Source organism: Saccopteryx leptura, chromosome 2 (assembly GCF_036850995.1).
Source record: "Saccopteryx leptura isolate mSacLep1 chromosome 2, mSacLep1_pri_phased_curated, whole genome shotgun sequence".
Lineage (NCBI taxonomy): Eukaryota > Metazoa > Chordata > Mammalia > Chiroptera > Emballonuridae > Saccopteryx > Saccopteryx leptura.
The window spans coordinates 242,774,389-242,800,391 of NC_089504.1; the positions used below are offsets into that span (position 1 = coordinate 242,774,389).

The 26,003-nt window shown below is 50.2% G+C and overlaps 1 protein-coding gene across 1 annotated transcript; it reads left to right on the top strand.

The window, feature by feature from the left end:
- Nucleotides 1–1,457: 1,457 nt before the first annotated feature.
- On the top strand, nt 1,458–25,907 carry SLC8B1 (solute carrier family 8 member B1). The gene is made up of 16 exons (XM_066370838.1): nt 1,458–2,142; nt 3,508–3,745; nt 9,557–9,709; nt 9,800–9,852; nt 10,001–10,057; nt 10,198–10,304; nt 10,385–10,552; nt 11,488–11,595; nt 12,015–12,074; nt 12,368–12,498; nt 14,328–14,469; nt 15,971–16,092; nt 17,865–18,018; nt 18,913–18,993; nt 20,433–20,497; nt 24,733–25,907. The coding sequence occupies exons 2-16, from the start codon at nt 3,590–3,592 to the stop codon at nt 24,928–24,930; spliced, it is 1,755 nt and encodes a 584-aa protein (XP_066226935.1). The 5' UTR covers nt 1,458–2,142; nt 3,508–3,589; the 3' UTR covers nt 24,931–25,907.
- The last annotated feature ends 96 nt before the right edge of the window (nt 25,908–26,003 follow it).

Below are 26,003 nucleotides of genomic sequence, written 5' to 3' on the forward strand. Positions count from 1 at the left end.
AAAGTCATTATTTCTTTTCATTGGTTCAGGGTTTGTTCATAAAAGGTTAGGACAGGACCTGCTTGCACGTGATGCTGTAGGCCACTTTCCACCCAATGGGAGTTGAGGGTCCTTTTTCCGCCTACCTGTAAAATATAGCTCCCTTTTGATGCTTATTATGTTGCCTAAATATCCTCTATTCATCACCTCTTGCATTTTCCAAACACAGACGCATCAAGAGCTTGGGGCTTTATCCAGGGCTGTTTCATCATGCAAGGACCCCATGAGTTAGGCTCTATGGTCGTCCCGTTTGACAGGGAAAGAAACTGAAGCTCAGAGAGTCTAAATGTCTACCAAAGGTCAAAAAGGACCCTGATGCTCTGAGATTCCAAACATATTAAGCGGGGAATTAGAAGTATGCTTTCTTTAAAGGTGTGAAACTTCAGGTGTGGAGGGCAGGGAGGAAGGTGGAACACCACCTGGAGGGGGTGGCATTTGAGCTGGGCCTGGCAACATGCGTAGGAGTCCATTAGGTGGAGGAGGAAAGGGCTGACATGGGGGCAGAGGACTCAGAAGGAGCAGCGGTGTGGCCATGTGTAAGTAGCAAGGTGTTCAGAGAATGGGGATCATTTCCGGGGCCAGAGCAGGAGACGACGGAGGTGGAGGTAAAAGTAAGTCGGAAAGGGGCTCGAGGGATGGAAGGCGAAGGGCCTCAGACGCCAGGCTCGGTCGGAGCGGAGCCTCAGTCCTGGAGGCGAGGAGGAAGCAGGCAGATTTAGAGGTTGTAGGATTAGATGCGTGCTGGGTGTGGGCTGGAGGAGCGGCCTGAGAGGAGGCGTTGGCTTCCAGCCTCATCACCCTGGTCCAGCCCTCCTCCCACCCCCGTGCTCTCCCCACGCCAGCGGCAGAAAGGACGCAAGTGACCAGAACTGCCCCAGGAGCCTGGGAAAGTAGAGGATCACTGTCATCGGTCAGGACGAGATCACTAACTTCCCAGTCTTGACCTATTTGCCTTATTCCTCTTAAAAGCGATGCAGCTAGAGGGAAGTGCTCAACCCAGTTAAGCATTTCAGTGAGGTCAGCTGGATATTTGTGAGTAAGACGGGACCCTCCCCACGTGGGACCTTCTTCAATACTCCTTATCGCCATCCATTACTAGGCATCTTCTTGCCTATCCCACCTTCGGGAATAGAACCCCTTAGTTTCACCCTCTAACTTCCCCTCTCCCGGTCTCCTGTTGCCTTTACCCGTCTGGTTTCAGCTTCGCTTCTGCTTAAGCGGCGAAAGCAGAACCTATGAGCAGAGGGATCAGAGGACCGTTCAAGTGTTAGACTCTCCGGATCTCCCCAGGTGCATGTGCCTTTAAGCAGGGGCGGGGCGAGTCCAAGGGGACTTGTCCACGGGCGGGGGAGGTGTAAGGGGCGGGGCCTGAGCGGGGCGAGCCAGAGACTAGCTCCCGGATCAGCTCCGGACGCTGCAGAGGGCGGGGCGCCCAGGGCCGACCGTGTCGGGGCGGAAGGTCGGGCGGAGCCGGCCAGCAGGCGGACTGGGAAGGCCGCGAGACCCCGCAAGGTCGAGTTTGGGGGGTTATGGGTTCGAGGCCCAGCCCGAGGTAAGAGGAGCCTGCGTCCCTGCTAGGGCGCCGCGGGAGGACCCGGCACCCGGAGTTCAACTTCTCAACATCTTTGGGGATTGGGAATCTGAGCACGTTGTTCTCGGGATATCGCACCTACAAAGTGCAGCCTCAGAGGTGGTGGCTGCCGCAGTTTGCTGCCCCCGCATCTTCCTATGAGAGCTGCAGAACTTCCAAGCGTCTGAGCGCTGGACACCGGACGTGCGCACAGGTGGGCGCTCAGTTAATACCTCCTGTGAATGAGTATGAGAAATCCGCGAGCAATAGAGAGGAGACGCGTGCGGATCCTCAAGTTGGGGGCACCAAAGGCGCGAGCATTGGTTGAACCCTATTGTATGCTGATGAGCCAGCATTTGTCTCCATTTTACGGGAGAATTAGAAGCTCAGAGAGGTGAAAGGATCTCCCCAACGCCACACAGCTCGTGTCTGGCACTGTATTGGAAACCTGGAGTCTCCTGTTGCTGGTCAGCGCTTCCAAGTCGGTGACAAGTGAAGCTCAGGAGAACGACAAAAGAGGTTAGAGTCAACAGGTTAGGAAAGAGTGCTGGGATCGGCCTCTTTTGTCCCCTTCTCTCCCCTACTCTTTTTCACGGCCTCCTCCCCCTGCCAGGGGTTGAGAAACGCCGTGCAAAAGATTACACACACACACACACAAAACCAAAAACGTTTTCTGGGCTTTTTTCTTGATGGCAGAAATTAGACATCCTTATATACAACGTGTGGAAGAGCTAAAAGAAGGAAATTAGTGTACCAAGGATTTTATTTTCTTTTTCAGCTTAATTTCTTCAGAAGAAAAATGAAGTCATTTTCCCCTTGGTGTTGAGGGATAGGCAGAGTGCAGCGGAATTTGCTAAACGCCTGTGTGGCTTTGAGCAATTCGCTTGCCTCTGGGCCTCGATTTCCCTATCCAAGACACGGTTGGCTTCGTGACCTCCTTGCTGTGTGACCTCAGACAGTGTAAGGAATTCCTCTGACCCCAGCTCACTCCTTTGTAAAAGGGGTGGGGATAACAACCTCTCCAAGTTGTTCTGAGAACTAGATGAGGGAGGCAAGTCCGGGTGGCTGAGAGTGAGGAAACACCTGGCTCTGTGCCGGTTTGCTCATCTGTAAAATGGGAGTAACAGCAGTGCGCCCTCTAGGCGAGTCGTGGGGAATTAAATGAAGTCAGCGGTGTTAAGGGCTTGACTCATTCATTATAAGACAAAGAACAACAAACAGCATTGCTTAGTAGTCTCAAACCGGTGTGGCCCAGAAGCCAAGTCCCCTCCCAAAAGTATGTTTTTTTTCCTTCTGAGGATGTGCAGAGTCCCCAGCACTGCCCACTTCCTGTATTTATCTAACCCAGCTTGCCCCTGGAGGCAGCAATCTCTGGATTCTTTTATTTATTTATTTTTTAAAGATTTTATTTATTGATTTTATAGAGAGGAGAGAGGAAGAACAGGAAGCATCAACTCATATAGTTGCTTCTTGTCTGTGCCTTGACTGGGCAAGCCCGGGGTTTCAAATGGGCAACCTCAGCATTCCAGGTCAAGGCTTTATCTGCTGCGCCATCACAGGTTAGGCAATATCGGGATTCTGAATCTCAGGACAGCCCCTTCCAGCCTCCACATTCTGATTTCAGGCTAGGGGGGAGGGCCCTGGGTTTCCATGGGTACGTTACTGGGGCACTGGAAGAAGGGCCTATCTAATCTGTTTGCTGAATAAGCTGGTTGGGAGGGGTGTGGCCTGGGTCCTTCCAGCAGCCTCCATCCAGAATGTGGGTTTCTACATTGGTTTTCCTTTGGTAAGGGAAGGAGGGGGGACTTTTTCCCCAGTTGAAAAAGTTGTCAGGCCCCTCCTGCTGGGTCTTGGGGTCTTCAGTGACACTGTTCCTCCTTCTTACTCCCAACCTGCAGGTGGCTGGAGCTGCTAGCTGTTTGGAACTGAAACACTGCAGAAGAGGAAGCAGAGGGTGAAGGCCAGGCCCGGTGGGGGCTGATGGCCAACAGGCAACTGAATCTGCACTGGGTGTTATGTTTGCTCTGTGTGCTGCTGATGGTGGAGACAGGGTCCCGGGCCAGTGACCCATCTTCGGGGGCCCACACCAGCCCCCCGTTTCCAGCCTCAGGTGTGAACCAGACTTCTGTGGTAGATGTGAGTATCCAGGTGGGAAGCTGGCATAGGGGGGTGTATTTATCCAGTAAACAAATATTTATTGAGCATCTACTATGTCCTAGATACTAAACTGAACAGTAGAAACAAAGTCCTTGCTGTGTTGGAGGTAACAGTCTCCTGGGAGGTCAGATAAAGAAGTAAATATGTAAAGTTCATGTGGTAAGATGCTGCAAATAATGGGGTCAAGTGGTATTGGGAGATGGGAGTGTAAGGGGGGATATATTTACAACTCTTTCAGATTGAGTGGTCACAGATGGCTGCTATGAGGAAGTGACCTTTGAGCAAAGCCCTGAATGAAGAAAAGGAACCACTTGTACAGACATCTGGGGGTAGAGCATTCCAAGCAAAAGAGAACAGCACATGCAAAGGCCCCGGTGCAAGAACAAGCTTAGTGTGTTCCTGTAGCAATAAGGAGGCCAGAATGCCTGGAACAGAGTGAGGGGAAGAAAGTTAAAGAGATGAGGATGGAGAGGTAGTGGTGGCCAGATTATAAAAGGCTTTATATTGCTGAGGCTAGGAGCTTAGATTTTTTTTATGATACTGGGGAACCAATTGTGGGTTTTAAGCAGCAGGATGTAAATATCAGAGTTTATCTTTGAAGGATCTCTCTGGCTTCTCTGGGGATGATGGATTGAGAGGGGTGAGAGTGGCAGCAAGGGGACCAGTGGGGTGGCTGTCTCCTTTAGCTATCCAGATGAGTGATGATGGGTCTGGGAGATAGGAAAGAAGTGGTAAGACTTGGGATAAATGTTGGAGGCACAGTAAGTGGGATGTACTAATGAATTAGATGGTGAGAGAAAGAGAGGAGGCGAGGATGGCTTCAGATTCCTGGCCTCAGCCATTGCGGGGATGGTGGTGCAGTTGACTTGGGCGCACAGAGTGGGAAGCAAAGGGGTCCTTTGGGTAAGAGGCAAAATGGCTTCCTCCTGGAGCAGGGAGGGTATAAGGCCATTGTGAACTTGCATCATTTCATTCTGTAAGGGGAAGAGAGGTCACAGTGGTGAGTGACTGAAGGCAGGGGACCACAATCCCCTCCAGCTGCAGGGAGCTCAAGTTCTGCCTTGTATTTTCTTCAGGGGGAGAAGGTAGTCACATTCCTCCCCACGTGTACTAGCGGGCTTAGTGTTTAGCGCCCACAGCAACTTTATGGGGCTGCAAAATGCTTTCATGCCCACCCTCTGAGGCAGGTGAAGAGTTAATGACACCATTTTACAGATGGCAAAGTGGTTTGTGGTTACTGTGGTTACAAAATTGCCTGCTGTATCTTGGGGGCAGGAAAACTGGGGTTAACTGTAGTTTGTGCAAGAGTTTTGCTATGCGCTATGGAGCACTGTGCCGAGCTCGCCAAGTCCGCCCTCAACCCCCAAGATGGTAATGATTACCTCTGTGCTATATAGATGAGGAAACTGAGGTTCAGGGGGAGGAAGTTGGCCACAAGGGAAGGGACAGAATCAGGAATTGAACTTGTGGCCACCTCGTGCTGAATTCACGCCTTTGCCCTGTAGTCTTCCACCTCCCAGGACAGATGCGGCAGCTGCCCCTCTGGAAGTCCCGCCAGTCTCTGGGCCGCCACTGTCCAGGGAGCCTGCAGGCTGGGAAAGGCCACCTGCTCCTCACCTGGATCCTTTCTGAGCAGTCATCTATTCAACAAGTGTTAATTGAGCACTTACTATGTGCCAGGATCAGTGCCACATGCTGGAGGTATAGCAGGGAGCAGAGAAACACGGTCCCTGTCCTCATGGAGCTCACCCTCTAGCGAGGGACACGAATGAGCAACACATTAACAAATAAACCAACAGGATAATTTCTTTCTTTTTTAAGACTTTATTATTAATTTTAGAGAGAGGAGAGTGAGAAAGGTGGGGAGGAGTGGGAAGCATCAACCCATAGTAGTTGCTTCTCGTATGTGCCTTGGCCCGGCAAGCCCAGGGTTTCAAACTGGTGACTTCAGCATTCTACTGCACCACCACAGGTGGGACAATTCCACTTGGTGGTGAGGACATAGAAAACAGAACAGGGATGTGATAGAGTGAGATGGGGAGGGACAACTATCAAGGAAGGCCTGGGTTTTCTCATCTGTGAAATGGAAACAATTGTATCAACCTCTTAGGTTTGTTATAGGGACTGAGTGAGTTGATGTGTATAGCAAAACAATTACGATGATCTACTGTGTGCCCTGCACTGTGCAAGACTTTGATGGGAGAGGCAGGAATTAATCACATCTGTGATCCTACTGGGGGATTTCAAAGTCCTGGGTGATGAGAACTTATAAGTGGGGTTTCTGATGGGGGATGGGGTAGTCAGGGAAGGCTACCTGGAAGAGGCATTTTGGCAAGTAAGAACTGGAGGGTGAAATGTGGATTAGCTGGGGGGAAAGCAGAGCGGCTTACCAGGCAGAAGGAACTGCACAGGAAATAGGTAGAGTGGGTTCAGTGTTGCAGCCATAGAGAGCCAGTGATCAAGGGATGGGGAGATGGCCAGAGGGTCGGAGACAGGAAATTTCACCTGCAGTTTGATGTTGGTGAGAGTTCAGAGTGGGCTTGTGGAGAAGGTGGAAGTGTGATTGGCAAAGCTTTCTAAAAAAATTATGGTAGCCTGACCTGTGGTGGCGCAGTGGATAAAGTGTCGACTTTGAACGCTAAGGTTGCCAGGTTGAAACCCTGCACTTGCCCGGTCAAGGCACCTACAAAAAGCAACTACTACGAGCTGATGTTTCCTACTACTCCTGCCCCCCACTTCTCTCTCTCTAAAAAAAAATTGTGTTAAAATGTACATAACCTAAAATTCACCATCTTAACCATTTATAAGTGTACAGCTCAGTGGCATGGAGGACATTCACACTGTTGTGCGACCATCACCACCAGCCATCTCCTGAACTTTTTTTTATCTTGCCGGACTAAAACTTTAAACCCATTAAATAACAACTCCCCGTTTCCTTCTTCCTTTACCCCCTTGCAACCACCATTCTGCTTTCTGTCTCGATGAATTTAACTCTTCCAAGTACCTTATACAAATAGAACTGTTGTCTTTTTGTGACTCACTAACTTCACTTAGCACAGCATTCTCAAGGCTCCTCCACGCTGTAGCACATGTCAGAACTTTCTTCCTTTTTCAAGGTCGAGTAATATTCCATTGTATGGATATGCCACAATTTGTTTATTCCTTTATCTGGCGATGGACTCTTGGGTTGCTTCCAAACCCTTTGGCTCTTGCGAATAATGCTGCTGTGGACATGAGTGTATAAATATCTCTTTGAGACCCTGCTTTCACTTCCTTCTGGTACATACCTAGAAGTGGATTTGCGGGCTCATATGGTCATTCTACTTTTAATTTTAGGGAGAACGGTCGTGTTGTTTGGCATAGCAACTACAACATTTGACATATCCACCAACAGTGCACAAGGGTCCGATTTCTCCACACCTTTGCCAGCACTTGTTATTTATATATTTATTTTAAGCAGGGACTTTAAAAATTTTTTTATTGATTGATTTTATAGAGAGAGGAAGGGAGAGAGAGACAGAGAAACAGGACATCGATCTGTTCCTGTATGTGCCCTGACCGAGTATCGAACTGGCAACCTCTGCACTTCGAGATAATGCTCTAACTAACCAAGCTAACTGGCCGGCGCAGTTATTTATTTTTAATAGTAGTCTTTCTAATGGATTCGAGGTGGATTGATGAAGTTTTTAAACAAAAAGTGTAGGAAGGGAGAATGTCTAGGCTGTTGAGGTGCCTGTAGAGAATTTTTATAAGGGTTTATTTGAGCCAAACTGATGACATATTTGGGGAGCAAGATTTTAAATGCTGTGGATCAACGGTTTTGACTGGTGTACAGCAAGAATTTTTAAAACATGCAATAGCTGTCTATTTAATTTTTTTTAGATTTTACTCATTTTTAGAGATAGAAGAGAGGGTTGGGGGAGGAGCAGGAAGCATCAATTCCCATATGTGCCTTGACCGGGCAAGCCTGGGCTTTCGAACCAGTGACCTCAGCATTCCAGGTCGACGCTTTGTCTACTGCGCCACCACAGGTCAGGCACCACCTGTCTATTTAGTCAGAAGCACTGAACTCTTTTCCCCTTAGATTGTCAAATTTAAAAGAGAGAGAGAGAGAGGAACCAGCATAATAATAGCCAACCAGTATTTAAAATATTGCCAAAATTGCCAAAATGTATCACGGAGACATGAAGTGAGCAAATGATGTTGGAAAAACGATGTCGATAGACCTGCTTGGCGCAGGGACAGACCTCAATCTGTAAAAAAGCGCAGTATCCACGAAGCACCCTAAAATGAAGTATGCCTGTAAATTCTCGTCTCGTCTCTGGGGTGCTTCTGGAGGCACCCTGACTAGGATCTGCTCTGACTCAGCACTTTCACTTCTAGAATCCTCTCTGACAAAATATTCTAGCAAGTGCTCCAAGAGTCACGTGCAAGGACGTTCACTGTTGGAATCATTGGAAAATTAGACACACCCAAATGCCCACCAGCAGGGAAATGTTAGCTCTACTGTGTGTCGTTCGTAGTATGAAATACTATGCTGCTGTTAAAAAAAGCCTATGGTGAGGCAAGGGGGTGTGATAGTAAGAATGGGGGTTCTAGAATCTCATATGGCCTGCCTTCCAACCCTGACTCCACCACGGTGTGGACCCAGGACACTGTCTTAGTCTCCTTATCTGTATGATGAGCATGATAATAGTCCCTTCCTCTCAAGGTTGTTGTGCAGATTGAGATACATGAATTTATTTAAAAAAAATTTTATTTATTAACTTTTGAGAGAAAGGGAGAGACAGACAGACAGACAGACAGAGAGGAACATCCATCTAGTCTCATAGGTGCCCTGATGTGCTTGAACCAGCAACCTCTGCACTTTGGAACGATGCTCCAAACAACCGAGCTACCCAACTAACACTAGGGCAACTGAGATACACTTAGGTTCCTAGCACTGTGCCTGGCATCTAGAAATCACCCAGAATATTTTGACTTTTGTTGCCCTCTTCATCATTGTGTATCAATATATTAGTATATGACATATATGTAAAGAAGTTAAAGCAAATTGCAGAAAAAAGAGATTTCTGTAAAATAAACCAAACTGTAAAATAGGATATATGTCATATATGTATGTATATATACACACACACATATATGATCTATATGTGACAAATATATATATATGACATACATATACAGTGGTACCTTGAGATAAGAACAGACCAACATATGAATTTTTTTTAAGATACGAGCTGTGCCTCAGTCCATATTTTTGTTCGAGATCTGAGCGAAATTCCGAGATACAAGTCATGATTCGGGAAGCTGCCACTAGTTGGCGCGTTGACTCACGGGTCCAGTATCGGCAGTTTGATATACGAGTTGACTGACTTACGAGCTCGGTTACAGAACAAATTAAATTCGTATCTCAAGGTACCACTGTACACAAATGTCATGGAACTGAGCAATGTCTGTAAGGGTACGCTTCAAACTGATCACGGCAGGACCTCTGGAGAGAGGCTCGATTGTGGAGGGCAAGGATCAGAAGGGGAAATTTAGAAATCTTTGTATATTATCTGTTTTTGTTTGAAACAAACATGTACTCACGAATTGCTTATGTTCATTTCAAACAAGTTTATTTGATTTAAAATACCGTAAATATTTCAAAATTAATTTTAAAAAAATTAAAGTATGCAGTTGGTACCTGGAGAGAATGGGAGGCTTAGAGGCCAGCCTGAAGGAGGTTATCGTGGGCTGCTCGGACGGGCCTGGTCTAGCTGTCCCCCTCTCCCTTTCTTCCTGCAGTGTCGTGATGTGTGTGGCCTGAACGCTTCTGACCGCTGTGACTTCATCCGGACCAACCCTGACTGCCACAGCGAGGGGGGCTACCTGGACTACCTGGCAGGCATCTTTTGCTGCTTCCCCCCCAGCCTCCTCCCTCTGGCCATCACCCTCTATGTGAGGCCCTGCCTCAGGGAGCTGGTGGGCAGGGCTGGTGGCCCCTGCTGGACTTAACGCTCCCTTCCCTCTCCAACCACCCCCCACCAGGCTTTCTGGCTGCTTTACCTGTTTCTGATTCTGGGACTCACCGCCGAGAAGTTGTGAGTTTGGTCCTGGACTCATGTCCAGCTTGTAGATGGGCAAACGAGTCTTGGGAGGTTGACATTTGGTCAACCCCAGGTTTGGGGGGAGGGTAGGAGCCTGGGGTCACTTACTTTGGAGTCCTCACCATTTGCCTTTTCTCCGTAGCTTCTGTCCTAACTTGTCAGCTATTTCTACTCTGTTCAAGCTTTCCCACAATGTGGCAGTATCCTTTTGTCCAGATCCTGCACCCTGGGGGGTAGGGGGTGGGGGGTGGCTGGGGCACAGGGTGGCAGCACATGGCCCAGGACAGACCCGGGCAGGCTGGGTCCTCTGCACCGACCCCTCCTTGACATGCGCACCCATGGCGTCACCTTCCTGGCATTTGGGAACGGTGCACCCGATATCTTCAGTGCCGTGGTGGCTTTCTCGGACCCGCACACGGCCGGCCTGGCCTTCGGGGCATTGTTTGGTATGAGGGGCCCTGGCTATGGGTGGCAGGGCAGCAGGAGGAGGCGCAGGGTGGGCTGAGCCTGACATCCTGTCCTCCAGGCGCGGGCGTGCTGGTGACCACCGTGGTGGCAGGTGGCATTGCCATCCTGCGCCCCTTCACGGCCGCCTCCAGGCCCTTCCTCAGAGACATCATTTTCTACATGGTGGCCGTGTTCCTGACCTTCACCGCACTCTACCTCGGCAAGATCACGCTGGCGTGGGCCCTGGGTGAGCAGCCATAGGGCTGGGGCAGGGGCATCCTGGGGCTGACGGGTTGGGGGCCCAGGGGGACAGAAGGGAGGGGCCAGCAGGGCACAGATCTCCTTTGGTTCAGGGGACAGAAACTCTACCCAAGACAGCTAGAATGAAAAAGAGAACATACAGTTCGGATAACTGGTGGGGCAGGGCAGAGCCAGGGGTGATGTTCAGAATTCTCACAATTTCAAATCCTAACAAGCAGTAGAGCCGGGATGCTAACTGTGGGCATCGGCTATCAGCAGCATACACAGTCCCTTCAGATGGTTCAAGGAACATGGGTGGAGGCACAGTTGGCAGAGGGTTAAGGAAACCAACAAGGTAGTCTGAGATGCACAGGGACCCACAGCAGCGGCAGCCGTTCCCCCTCCCAGGTCTGAACAGGCAGGGAGTAGGATGGCTAGAGCCTAGTGAGGACTGGAGGCCCGGGGCTAGAGCCATCCAGAAGAGCAACAGGGTCGCCTTCCGCAGGGTCACCGGCTAGAGAGGCAGCAGGGTGTGGAGGGGGCGAGGAAGGAATAGCCCAGGCGGGCCCTCTCTGGCGGCCTCCTCACACGCTGCCCGGTCCCCGTGGGCTGGAGCCACCAGAGCTCCGGGCTGCAGCCTGCGGTCTGCGGGGCTCAGCCTCCCGGGGCACAGAGTGGGACGCTGACCCTCAGCACCTGAATGGGGTTTGGGGGCCCCTGTGTGTCAGGCATTATGTCCGTGATGGCTGGATTGTTAGAGTGCGGGGTGGGAAGGGACAATGGCTCAAGGAACCTCCAGGAAATGGCCATTCACTGCTGCCACTGGGCTGGGGAACACAGAGCCACCACTAGCAGGCACCAGCAATAGAACTGCTAGCCCTTGTTCTCTGGGCCCTACAGCCAGGGTGGCACTGATGACACAGCCTGCACCCTTGTCTGCAGGTTACCTAAGCTTCTATGCATTCTACGTGGTCACTGTGGTTCTCTGCACCTGGATCTACCGATGGCAGCGGAGGAAGTCCCTGGTCTACTCCATGCCAGCTACTCCAGGTAAGGGTCTGTGTCGGCCCCCCCAGAGAGGGCCATGGAGGCTGTCACCCTCCACACCCTCCCCTGCCGCCTTTTGTCTCCGGAGGCCTTGGCCATCACCCCTCACCTCTGTGCTTTTGCTACTCCTTCTGCCAAAGGCCACCTGCGCCTGCACCTGCATGCTTTTTCCGGGCTGGGGAAGCTCCTGATCTGTTCTCTGTCCAAGTTTACTGGTTATAACTTTGTCTTTGAAATGTTTTGTGAGTTAGACTTTCTCACTCTGAGAATTCCTGAGCCTGCGTGGTGATTGCTGAGAAATCCAAAATGCAGAGAGCCTGGCCCCTTGCACCCTGAAAGCTGCCCAGAGCAGCCCTACCCTGGCTGTGGAGGGTCTGGGCCGGCTGGCTGGCTCATGTGACACCCTCCCCTCTGTCCTACAGAGATGCTGTCAGATTCTGAGGAGGATCTGGTGTCTTCTGCTACCAACAGCTATGACTACAGTGAGTCCAGGGCTCTGTGGCTAGCTGGGTGGGTGTTCCCGGGCTGGGTAGGTGGAGAGGTGAGTCCAAGGCCCTGTGGCCAGCTGGGGCCGGAGTTCCAGGGCTGAGTAGGTGGAGAGGCTCCAGGCACCAGGAATGAGGGTCAAGGCTGAGCAGTGGGCCAGGCTCCTCTGCCCCCCTGGCCAGGTATTGGGTTTTCCTCCTTCCGAGGGCTGGGAGGACTGAAGGCGGGGAGACTGTCCTGGAGGCTGAGCCAGCCCGAACCCCAGTCCCTCCCTGCCTTGCACACCCAGGGGAAGACTACCAGCCACTGCTTTTCTATGAGGCGACCACGGCCCAGATCCTGGTCCAGGCCCTCAACCCCCTGGATTACAGGAAGTGGAGGAGCAAGCCGGCATACTGGAGGGTCCTCAAGGTGTTCAAGGTAGGAGTGGGGACCCTGGAACTGGGCTCCTGGCTTCATGACAGTGGCCACTCAACCTTCTCTAACTTAGTGAGGGGGAGGGAGGCCTGCTGAGAGCCTCTCAGAATTATATAACGTGGGACTTGATGGGGACACTGAGTCATTGAGCTTGGCTGATGGACCGACCTGGGACGCTGTCCCTCATGGGAGGAGCGCATCTGCTCAGGAACAGAGAGAGGGTGAGGGTAGAAAACGGGCTGGCGTGAGGTGGGCCACGATGACTTCCCATGAAATCACCTGTTGCTTCCTTGGGCTGAAAGTCCCCTGAGGCCCGGATATGAGCAGGGGTACCCAGGCTGGTGTACATCAGGCACAGCTCCAGCTGCCTTCCACTCACCAGGACCAAAAAGTCGGTTGTCACACCTCACAGCCCTTCTCCCGGACACAACCTAGAAGCCTCCATCGTGTGTACAGTTTAGGCTTCCTCAGTCCCAGGGAGCAAATAGTGAACTATGTTTGTACCCCACAGTGGCTCTGGCTGCTTCACGACCTTGGGCAAGTCACTTCACCTCTCTGAGCCTCTGTTTCCTCCACTGTAAAATGGGGATAATGATACTACCTCTCTTCTGCAGTGGTTGTATCAGCAAGTTATTGCTGCAACAAAGCTGTGTAATGAAAGGCCTCGGAATCTCACTGACTGATGAAGACAGTATTTAGGTTTGTAGGGTGACTGTTTTCAGGCCATAGTCAGTGTTCAGGTCTGCTCCACATCTTATCCTGGGGCCAGGGGGTACTTGGGACCATGCTGTCTTTTTGGAGAGACCAAGGAAAGTTTCACAAGCACATTTTAAACCTCAGTTCACATCACATTCACCAACAGCCCTTTGGTCAAAGCTAGTGACATGGCCAAGTTCAACACAGAAGGGACAGGAAACTACATTCTGCAACATTCTAGTCATTTCACAAAGTGTGCAGGTATTTGATTCAGTTACAGGAAGGGATTAAAGAATTGGAAATAGTATCCAGCCTACCACAGTTGTTGTAACAATTTAATATGTGAGAAGGGCTTAGTGTCATACCTAGCATATAGTAAACACTCCTTAAATGTTATTACTGATTTAGTTACTGGGTAAAAACACAAGATGTGGAATCTTTCAGAGCTGGCCCTGTATCCTAGCTGCATATACCCGCTGTGTGGCTTCAGAGAGGTTCCTTAACCTCTCTGAGCCTCAGTTTCTCCATCTGGAAGGTAGGAAAATAATAATTCCTATGCATCAGGTTGTTGTGAGGATTCGTGGATGAGGTGCTGTGGTTGGCTGAATAATGCCCCCCCAGATGTGCCTGTCCTGATCCCCATAACCTGTGGGTTTGCTACCTGATGTGGCAAAAGACTTTGCAGATGTGAAGGAACTTGAGATGGTGGGATTATCCTGGATTATCTAGATGGGCTCAGTGTCACCACAAGGGTCTTTGTGGGGAAATAGGAAGTCAGAGGGTGACCCCAGAAGCACAGCTTAGCATGGCATGGGGCCAGGGAATGTGGGCAGCCCCCAGGAGCTGGAAAAGACAAGGAAGCAGGCTCCCCTCCAGCCTCCAAACAGAACTCGGCTGACACCTTGCTTTCAGAACGTCCGCCCTCCAGAGCAGAAGGGGATAAATCTGCAGGGTGGGGGCTGTCCATGTGGCATGTGTTACGGCAGCAGTGGGAGCCTAACACAGGCTCTCAGCCGGCCTGCACACACAGATGGCGCTTCTGCACAATAGCCCTGTTCTTGAGAAACAGAGCTGGTGGAGCCAGCCCAGATGAAGGTCCTCCTGATGACACCTTCCTGCCTTCTCAAACTGGACAGCTGCCCGTGGAGTTCCTGCTGCTCCTCACCGTCCCCCTGGTGGACCCTGACAAGGAAGACAGGAACTGGAAACGGCCCCTCAACTGCCTGCAGCTGGTGATCAGCCCTCTGGTCTTGGTCCTGACCCTGCAGTCGGGATGCTGTGAGTATCCCCTCCACTTGGCCAGCCCACGTTCCTTCTCTGAGCTTTCTTCTCAACCACACAGGGGGCCCCAGGCCAGCAGCAGAATCCTGGACATACAGCAGGCACTTAATACGTGCTTGTGCCTGTGCCGTCAGGGACTCCAGCCTCCTAACAGCCAGCTGGTCCAGTCTTGCGGGCTCCAGATGGAGGCTGCAGCCTGGTGACCCTTGGACCAAGTCCAGCCTCTCTGGCTTGTTTGCCTAGATTTTAAAAATGGAGATTTCACATCAAAACCCTGGAAAGTTTGGGCTTTTTTAGAAAATTGGGGCCACATTCCTGGAGGCAAATGGCTCGAGCTGAGGATGGGCACCCTCCCTCTCCCCTGTGGGGATGCCTGCCATCTGCTCCATCACACGCCCCTCCATTGCCTATTAGGTGGCTTCGGTGTGAGCCGGCTGGTCCCTGCCACATTGGAGTTTTCTCCGTCTGCCCAGGGGGGCTTTTCATACCTGTTCTGGGTAGAGCAATGCCTGTCTTGCCAGGTGTGTTCTAACTCCTGCAGCTCAGGTTTTTCCTGTTGTCTAACTAGTCTCATGCAGCCCATTCCCGTCTCTGTCATTGGCATTACTTGCTCTGACAGTGTCAGGATGAAATGGCTGTCAAATTCCCTGTGAGTTTCTTCCCTGATTTATAGGGGGACACAGGCAGCCAGGGAAAGGGGAGTTGGACAGTGTGACCCAGAGCTGAGAAGGGCGCCCCCTAGGGGTTGCCAGCTGCCACTGATGTTTGCGAGCCAATGAGCCGGGACTAGAGGAACAACAAAGGAAAGCCTGGTTGCAAGTTCCGGATGGTCCAGCCATCCGTTGCCTTTAAGATCAGTACCGACTCCATAGTGGTGAAAGGGTGGTGTGTGGAGAATTCTTGAGTGGCCTGCCTTCCTGCAGGGTTCCTTCCCTTTATTCTTATATGAAGCCTCTAGAACCTTCATAACTTTATGATGAATTCGTTTCCCCAAACCAATCCTGCCTTATCAGGAGAATAGGTGCTGGGCTCCAGAATTAGTGGGTTGGGTTCAGCTCACGGAGCGATGCCCATCCATTGGTAATGCCTGGCTGGAAGGAGCTGCCTTGAAGTTCAGTTGGACAGAAGCATCATGATTGATTAATGATGTCTGCCATGGGTGTGGTATAGGGTAGCAGTGGTAAGTCGTCTTAGCTGTCCGCACACTAGTTTCATAACAGAAGGCTGGAGAGGGTCTGTTTTTCATGTGTCTGTCTTATTTCCTATATGACTAGATTGAGGGCAGGAGCTGTGTCTAATTTCTCTGTTCCCCAAAGTGCCTAGAACAGGGATGGGCACCTAGGAGGGATCTGTCTTGTATCCAAACAATTGAGTATAAGTGGGTTTTATTCATAAGTCTCACCCCCCAGACCTCCTCAGTCATTCTGGGGGGCCTCTAGGAGGAGGTGCCAAGTTGAAGTGGTGAAGAGTCCCAGCTTCCTTTCTCATCCCTCTGCAGATGGTGTCTATGAGATAGGCGGCCTCTTTCCTGTCTGGGGTGTAGTGGTGATCACAGGCACGGCCTTGGCTGCAGGGACCTTTTTTGCCACATCTAACAACGAGCCTCCCAGGTTTCACTGGGTAAGAATCCTGGGGTCTCCAAGCTGGGAGAGGGGACACTGAGGTCTTCCAGGCAGATGTCCTCTCTGCCAGTCTGGGGTAGTTAGGCCAGTAGTCAACATTCTGCAAGAACAGGTCTTTAAAACCACATTTGAGAGTTACTGTACCGATTCAAGGTCCTCTTGTGTGTGTGTCTGTTTTGGTAACAGCTTTATTTTATTGAGATGCAATTCCTATACCATAAAATCTGCCCATTTGAAATGTACATCTTAGTGGGGTTTTTAGCACACTTGACCCTTGAACTTATAAGTGGACCCACACAGTTCAAATCTGTGCTATTCAAGAGTCAACTGTATTCTCATCCACAGTTGGGAATCTGTGGGTGCCAGGAGCTGGTTGTAATTATATGCAGATTTTGGGCTGCAGGGCCCCTAACTCCTGGGTTGTCCCAGGGTCAACAGTATATTCACGAGTTGCACAATCATCACCACTGTCCATTTTCAAGCATTTTCATCACTCCAAAAAGAAAACCCAGCAATCACACCCCATCACCCCTCTTCCTCCATCCCTTGACCACTGGCAACCTGCTTTCTGTCTCTATAGATTTCCTGTTCTGGACATTTTCTATAAATGCCATCCTATACTATGTGATCTTTTGTGGCTGGCTTCTCTCACTTATTAGCAAAATGTTTTCGAAGTGTATCCACATTGTAGTATGTATTAGTAAGTATTTTTCATGGCTGAGTAATATTCCATTCATATGGGTATAGACCATTTTGTGTATCCATTTACCTGTTGATGGTCGTTTGGGTTGTTTCTGCTTTGGGGATATTATGAATAGTGCTACCCTGAACATTTGGTAAAAAACTTTGTATGAACATAGGCTTTCATTTCATTTGGGTGTATTTTTAGGAGCAGAACTGCTGGGTCAAATGGTAACGGTGTGTTGCCCTTCTTGAAGAGCTTCCAGACTTCTGCCACACCAGCCAGGATACACCTGGGTTCCTAATGATCTCATTCCAGTGACAGAATGAATGATTTGGTCTCTGTGGGTGTCTTTTTTCCCATTCTGTTTGTTCTGCAGAATGCAAAAGAATTTTTAGGCAATTTGTCCAGAAACAAAATTTACTTAAAATTGTCATTTTTTACATTTTTTTTCTTTTTTTTTTTTTTTACATTTCAATTTTTATTGATAAAAGTGGTTTTTATTTTTAGAAACTGAATGGATGTACCAACCCTAGGGGGGTCGAATTTTCAACACGTTGATCATTTAGAGCAGTGGTTTTCAGTCAGCATTTCTTCCCAGTCTTTGAAGTCCCGGCACATGCTCCTACAGGGACTCACCTTGAAAACATTGTGCCACATGAACACGTGGTCGCAAAGGACCATGTATTGTATAAATAATGAGGCCATTTATATGACATGTCTAGAATGGGCAAGTCCATGGAGACAGGAAGCAGAGTGATGGGGCTGGGGTGAAGGTCAGGGGGATGGGGTGTGAGTGCTAACAGGGGGTTCCTTCTTGTGATGGGTGACATTTGGTCCATAGACAGGAAATCCGATGAAAGCTTTGTGAACCTAGTCTTCACAAAATGGTAATATTGAGCTAACATTTTACTGATTACTATGTGCTCGGCTCTAATTTCTTTACATTTGTTAACTCTTTTTATGTTCGTGACAATCTCATGATGTAGGTATTATTATTATCGCCCCATTTTACAGATGAGTAACTGAGGCTGTGTCCCTGTTGGGGGCCGGCCTTGGTCCCATTTGCACACGGTTTTCCTCCCCAGATCTTTGCTTTCCTGGGCTTCCTGACTAGCGCCCTGTGGATTAACGCAGCTGCCACCGAGGTGGTGAACATCTTACGGTCCCTGGGCGTGGTCTTCCGGCTGAGCAACACTGTCCTGGGACTCACGCTGCTGGCCTGGGGGAACAGCATCGGAGGTGACTCAGGGCCGAGCGGGGTGCTGGGATGAGCAAGCCACTTCCCTGCCCTTTACTCACCTAGCCGGAACTGCGTGTGGGCTGAAGGATCCTAGGCACTTGACATGCCTGCACATGTCACACATACATACATACATGCTTCCCTAGCTGCAGATGCCAGATAGGGGTGGCCACGTTGTGCGCTGCATGAGAGCATCCAGAGAAGGGGTCAGGGGAGCCGAAATCTAGCATTTCTTTCACTTACCTTTGGGGCACCTTTTCCTAATTTGCATGGAGATTGTGTATGAGCTAGAGCAGACGTGACTGGGTGAAAAATGGGTGGTGGCGTGTCACACCCACAAAGTTGCCTCTGCTGAGAAAGAAAGAATGGGGTTAAAGTAGGGGTCCCCAAACAACGGCCCACGGGCCACATGCGGCCCCCTGAGGCCATTTATCCGCCCCCGCTGCACTTCCGGAAGGGGCACCTCTTTCATTGGTGGTCAGTGAGAGGAGCATAGTTCCCATTGAAATACTGGTTAGTTTGTTGATTTAAATTTACTTGTTCTTTATTTTAAATATTGTATTTGTTCCCGTTTCATTTTTTTTACTTTAAAATAAGATATGTGCAGTGTGAATAGGGATTTGTTCATAGTTTTTTTTTATAGTCCGGCCCTCCAACGGTCTGAGGGACAGTGAACTGGCCCCTGTGTAAAAAGTTTGGGGACCCCTGGGTTAAAGGAATCAAGGAGGGCATTGTGGCCTATCCTAGCAGCCAGTCGGCTACTGCTGGATCCAGGGCGCGCTTTATCTGTGTTTGTTGACTGAATATCTCTGGGTAGGAAGGAAGGCGTGAATGACCAGGAAGGGCCTGGAGCAGCCACTCCCCCCTCAAGGTCTTCTCTCTTTTCCCTGCAGATGCCTTCTCAGATTTTACGCTGGCCCGCCAGGGCTACCCGCGGATGGCGTTCTCAGCCTGTTTTGGTGGCATCATTTTCAGTATCCTTCCTGGTGCTGGTGGCATGGGCTCTGGAGAGCCACGGGTGTGCTCTGCTCCCACCCTTTCAGGATTGACTCTCACTGGTACACCTGGGGCAGGTGACGTGGCTGCTGGAGCCTCCTCTTCCTTGTCCATAAAATGGGATTATGGAGAGGACGGACCTCAGCAGGGTGGTTGTGAGGATTGGATGAGGCAACCGAAATGCTTGGCACCTGGTAAGCACCGAGTGGTTGGCAGATATTGTCAGGGTTGGTATTATGAGTAGATGCCCCCACGTGGAGTGGATGTGTGCCCAGTGGACCGCCCTTGCTTATAATTCATGGTCTGTAGATGTCAGAAGTCAGCAAACTTTTTCTTAAAGGGCCAGAAGTGAAATATTTGAGTCTTTGTGGGCCGTAAGCTCTCTTTGGCTGCTGTTGCTGTCCTGTGAAAATAGCCACAGGCCATACATGCACAAATAGGCGTGCCTCTGTCCCAGTAAAACTTGATCTAGAAAAGTGAGCAGGGGGCCGATTGGCCTGCGGGCAGGCTCAGCCGCAGGCAGCTGTGAAGAAGAAAGCTTCAAGACCAGACAGTTTTGGGTTCCGGTCCCAGCGCTGCCACATGCCCAGGTGGCCCTCGAGGCTTTGCACACATTTTTGCTATCTCTGTGAACTGGTGTGGTCAGCACATGGCCTGTATCCAACAAGTGATAGATGTTGCTGGCTAGTTGCGATGTTCTTTAAAAGCACTAAAATGCTGCTCCGCCCGAGCCCCTGTGGGTGGGTGAGCTGAGGTGCGGGCATGGTCAGAATTGGGGACCGTGCAGGGGAACCCGCCCTTTGTAACTCCTAGTGGCCCATTTCCCACTGAGACCTGTTCCTGACTGTGGCCTCTCCTGACCTCTCAGGTTGGGGTGGGAAAGAGGGTGCCCCTCCTGGAGCCATGTTCCCTGAACAACCGTGGAGGTGGCCTTGATTTGCTCCATCACCGGTCCCCCTGTGGACGATGGGCAGCTACTTCATATCACCTAGCCTCAGTTTCTCCATCTGCTGAGTGCTTACCAGGTACCAAGGATTTAAAAATATTTTTTATTGATTGATTTTAGCAAGAGAGGAAGGAGAGAGAGAGAGAGAGAGAGAGACGTGGACATTGATCTGTTCCTATATGTGCTCTTACTGGGGATCAAACTGGCAACCTCTGTGCTTCGAGGTGATGCTCTAACCACCCAAGCTATCCAGCCAGGGCATTACTGAGCATTTCTGTTACCTCATTCTATCCGTACAGATTGACTGCTAATGCCCACTGGACATTAAGCTTCTTAGGGGCATTAAAACTGGCCAGGGTCTCTCAGGGAGGGATTTGGGGCTGGGGTGGGTAGGTCCTAAAGAAAGCAATGGGCTCTGTGGTCGGGGTTCTGGAGTGGTTGTTCCAGTGCATTTCCTGAGCCAGGCGGCAGATGTCCTGGTGGGCGTGGGACTGGGCTGCCTGCTCCACATCTCCAGGGGCCACACAGAGGTCAAGGTGAGTGGCCAGACGCCTCTCCAGGGGCCTTCCTTACGATGCACTCTCCCTGTCTTGCCCTGGTCCTATGGACGGGAGACCATTCACACCTGAGCACTTTACCCTTCCCCAGAGAGACTGGTCTAAATCTATGACAAGTCTGATTTGTAGACTATCTTTAAATAGTTTGAATGAAAGGTTGGGGAAAAAAAATGTATTCCTTACAAATTCACAGAGTAATAAGATGTAGCATTGCAGGGTGGGGCAGGAAGTCCCTGGATTCGAGAGTAAGTCCCATTAGTTACATCTCTTGCTATATGACGTTTAATGAATAGACATCTCTGAGCCTCAGTTTCCTCACCTGTGAACTGGGGTCGATGACACCACCCCCCACCATGGATAAGCACGTATGAGGTAAGGGCCAGGCTGAGCACCTTATTCCAACACTGCCTGCACAGGATGGGGTGGGAGAGAGAATTACTGTATTTCCCCATGTATAAGATGCTCCCCATCTATAAGATGCACCTTAATTTTGGGGCCCAAACTTTAAAAAAAAATGATGACAGAAAGTTATTGGACTCAAGTTTTATTCATCATAAAATTCATACAACTCCTCATCCACTCAAAAAAGTGGAAATGCAAGTAAAAAAAGCTACAACCACTGTATAAGATGCACCTAGTTTTAGACCCCAAATTTTTCAAAAAGGGTGCATCTTATACATGCGGAAATATGGTAAGAGGCCATCTGTTGAAGACATCCCTAGACTGGGGGAGCCCAGCAGGTTTGGAAAAGGTTGGAGACACATGGAAGGGCAGAGGTCTCAGGCTTCCAGAGTGTTTGAGACTATCTCTGGGGGCAGGGGTGCCAGAGACCTCCAGACTGAAGCATTCCAGGGTGTGGGAACTGGATATTTGCCTTTTTAAGTGAGCTCTCTGGGGCCTAATGAAGGAGGTAGGACACTTGAGGGACACTGTTAATAGGTGGAAAATTCAGAGCCTGCCTCTGGCCCAGGCAGGTAATGGAATGGCTGGTGAGCCAGGTGGGCTTCCTGTGGCCAGGTAGTCTAGATTCTCTAGAGAAGAAGGGAACAAGGCTTCCAGGTGACACACCTGTCAGAATGGCATTCATTACAAATCAACACACAGCAAGGGCTGTGTTGAAAGGTATGGAGGAAAGGGAACCCTCCTGCACTGCTGGTGGGAATGCAGACTGGTGCAGCCACTGTGGAAAACAGGGCGTTTCCTCAAAAAATTAAAAATGGAACTGCCTTTTGACCCAGCCATCCCACTTTTAGGAATATATCCGAAGAATCCCAAAACACTGATTCAAAAGAAGATATACACCCCCATGTTTATTGCAGCATTGTTTACAATAGCCAAGATCTGGAAACAGCCCAAGTGTCCATCAATGGACGAGTGGATAAAAATGCTGTGGTCCATATACACAATGGAATACTATGTGGCCATGAAAAAGGAAATCTTACCTTTTACGATGGCATGAATGGACCTGGAGATTATTATGCTGAGTGAAATAAGCCAGGCAGAGAAAGAAAAATATATGATCTCATTTATATGTGGAATCTAGTGAGCATGGTGAACTGAGGAATGGAATAGAGGCAGAAGTGGGGTCATCACAGGAAGCAGAGGGACAGCTGTCAGAGGGAAGAGGATGAGGGGATGGGATCAAACAAGGTGAAGGGATGAGTGAAATTATATATACATAACACAGAGATACAGATAGCAGGACAGCAAATCCCAGAGGGTTGGGGGGCAAGAGGGGTATAATGGCACGTTGTTGGGGGGTAAGAGTGTTATATTGAGTGGGACACTTGAATCCATGTTAACATAATAGATTTTAAAAAATTAATAAAATAGCCTGACCAGATGGTGGAGCAGTGAATAGAGCGTCAGACTGGGACACGGAGGACCCAGGTTCAAAGCCCTGAGGTCACCGGCTTGAGCGTAGGCTCATCTGGTTTGAGCATAGCTCACCAGCTTGAGCCCAAGGTCGCTGGCTTGAGCAAGGGGTCAGTCTGCTGTAGCCCCCGCGGTCAAGGCATATATGAGAAAGCAAACAATGAACAACTAAGGTGCCACAACGAAGAATTGATGCTTCTCATCTCTCTCCCTTCCTGTCTGTCCCTATCTGTCCCTCTCTCTATCTCTGTCACAAAAAAATAAAATAGCCTGACCAGGCAGTGGCTCAGTGGATAGAGCATTGGACTAGGACACTGAAGACCCAAGTTCGAAACCCTGAGGTTGCCGGCTTGAGTGTGGGATCATACACAGGACCCCAAGGTTGCTGGCTTAGGCAAGGGATCACTCGCTCTGCTACAGCCCCCTGGTCAAGGCACATATGAGAAAGTGATCAGTGAACAACTGAGGAGACTAAGGAGCCACAATGAAGAATTGATGCTTCTCATTTATCTCCTTCCTGTCTGTCAGTCCTTGTCTGTCCCTCTTTCTGTCTGTCTCTGTCACACAAAAAAATAAAATAGAAAATAAAAGGATACTAGGTGAACTCCCCCCCCCCCTTTTTTTAAATTATTGATTTTAGAGAGGAAAGGAGAGAGAAACATCTATTCCTGTATGTACCCTGACCCAGGGATCGAACCTGCAACCTTTGCGTATCAGGATGACGTTCTAACCAACTGAGCTATCTGGCCAAGGCGAGCTTTCTCTATTTAAAAATATTGCACAGGGCAGACTGCACCCCGTGCAAGGCAGCAAGTTTGCTTCTCCTATCCCAGTATCTACTCTGAAGGACTGGAATTCAGAGACCAAACAGGAAGATTAAGATAGGGAGGGATATAGCCTAGGGCAGGGGTCCCCAAACTACGGCCTGCGGGCCACATGCGGCCCCCTGAGGCCATTTATCCAGCCCCCGCCGCACTTCCGGAAGGGGCACCTCTTTCATTGGTGGTCAGTGAGAGTTCCCATGGAAATACTGGTCAGTTTGTTGATTTAAATTTACTTGTTCTTTATTTTAAATATTGTATTTGTTCCCATTTTGTTTTTTTACTTTAAAATAAGATATGTGCAGTGTGCATAGGGATTTATTCATAGTTTTTTTTTTATAGTCCGGCCCTCCAACGGTCTGAGGGACAGTGAACTGGCCCCTGTGTAAAAAGTTTGGGGACCCCTGGCCTAGGGGATGGTGTTAGGGCTCAGCCTGTGAAAGCACTTGGACCGTCCTGAGGCTGAGAGATGGCGCTGTTGATGGGAACAAAGTCCCCCAGCTCTTTCTCCTAGCCTCTAGGTCTTGAATAGACTCTTGTGGCTGACTGGTAATTAGCAGCGGACAGGAGGGCCAGCCTTTCACAGTGGCCACTCCCAGAAGCAAATTGCTACTTATCCTTGCTTGAAAAGTTTGCTTTGCTCAAAAGTAAACACCCTCCCAGCAGTTTCTGTTTATACACTCCTTGTGTTTAATGGCTCCTTTCATTATTGATGCTCGGGCAGTTCCAGATAATGGAGCTGTAGGGTGGGCCCCCTGAGGGGCCTGTGTGTGCGGGTGCATGCCAGCATTCCAGCACCTTTGAGTTGTTTAGGGAAAAAGAAACTTTCCTGTTAATTGAGACATCAAGCACCCTGGAAGGTCATGGAGGGACGCTGCTCTTAACCACTAACTCGTAGGAGCCCAGTTTTCGGGTTTGATGGGCAGGTCTATATGTATGTATATGCACAGTGAGCGTGTACATATTTGTCACTGTGTGGGGAGGCAGGACAGGGTATCAGTTAGGTGCTGGGACTTCCAGGTGAGCTCTATTACTTACTAATTACTCAGCTTCCTCATCCGGATTGGTGAAGGGCTACCCTTGGGGTGGTCGGGAAGGTGAAGGCTGTGAGTGTTAAGTCCTCATGTATGTTAGCTATATGCTAAGTCTAGAAGGAAGAAAAGGAGGGTAGGGGCCTGGCCTGTTGTGGTGCAGTGGATAAAGCATCGACCTGGAACGCTGAGGTCACCGGTCCAAAACCCTGGGCTTGCCTGGTCAAGGCCCATATGGGAGTTGATGCTTCCTTGCCCTGCCCCCTCTATTCTCTCTCACTAAAGTGAATAAATAAAATCTTTAAAAAAAAGTAGGGCAGGGACAGTTTCACTTCTTGTTGTATTGGTGTTCTAGGGCTGCCCTAACAAGTTAACCACAAGCTATGTGGCTTACAACAGTGAAGGTCAGGGTGAAGGCATGCCACCCCCAGGGCGGGTCAGTTTGGTTGTTGGGTGTGGTGACTCCTCTCCCGTGTTCCCGCCCCAGCTGGAGCCCGACGGACTGTTGGTGTGGATCTTGGCCGGCGCCCTGGGCCTCAGCCTCGTCTGTTCCCTGGTCTCGGTCCCGCTGCAGTCCTTCCAGCTGAACAGGACCTATGGCTTCTTCCTGCTCCTCTTCTACGTGACCTTCCTCCTTGTGGCCCTGCTCACGGAATTTGGGGTGATTCGCATGAAAAGTGAGTGAGGCCGTGTCTGAGTCCCCCTGGTGGTCGGAAGATGTCACTGCAGGCAGTGCAATGGAAGATGATGATGGAAGCCGCCTGGGGCCTGCACAGCAGGGAGTAGGGCTGCACGGGGCTGCTCCGTCCCTGCTGACGGTTCCCAGGCTGACGGTTCCCAGGCGCTGCTGTGTGTGGGGAGATCAGTCCTCCTTTCTGGGACTGGAGACGGGACTTCACTGTGGGTGGACGGGAGACGTCCTTGAATTATCTCGAGCCTCTTGAAGGTTGGGGTTTGGGGTGGAGGGGATGACTGGGTGCCTTCCAGGCTGGTATTGGAAGACTTGTGAAGTGTTCCAGGCTGGAGGCAACTACAGAGGCCCAGCCCCTCCCCACAGGTGTGTCTTCTCAGGGCTCAAATGGCTACCAAGCCCAGGTGTACGGAGTTGGAGCAGCTGGGGCCTGGTGGACAGAGCGCCTTGTGGGCCTTGCCCATTGTGGGCTAGTTCTAGAGCTGCACCGTCCAACAGAAACAGAATATGAGACTCACACCTAATTTTGAATTTTCTAGTCACCACATTAATAGGGCCAAAAGAAACTGGTGAAACTTTCATGGTCGTATGTCACTGAACCCAGTGGCTACAGCGAGTCAGCCTGCGGCGCTGGCCCGGTTCACGGCTGCCATACTGGATGGCACAGCTCTAGACTGGACCTGTGGGACCACCCACGGCTGCCAGCAAACTCAGTGCCCTGCATCTCAGGCCTCTCCAGCTGCAAAACAGGAGAGTTCTGCCCTGTGCCTACCTAGGGGGGAGCCCTGGGCCGGGTTCCAGTGCCTGCAAACTGGGGGAGGACAGGAGACCCCAGCCCCACCTGCTGTTAGTGACCTGCTTCATTAAGCAACTGAGTATTTTGCCCCATTGTCTTATGCCAGCAGTAAACGGACTCGTCCTTTTTTCCATTGAAAAAGTTATTAAACAGTTCAAGTATACAGAAAATAACATACAGCTCTCACCAGTTCTTCCTTTCCTGGGTCAGGTGATGGGTGGTTGGTTCTAGGACTGAAGGATTTGGGGTCTGATTTATCAGCTTTAGGGCA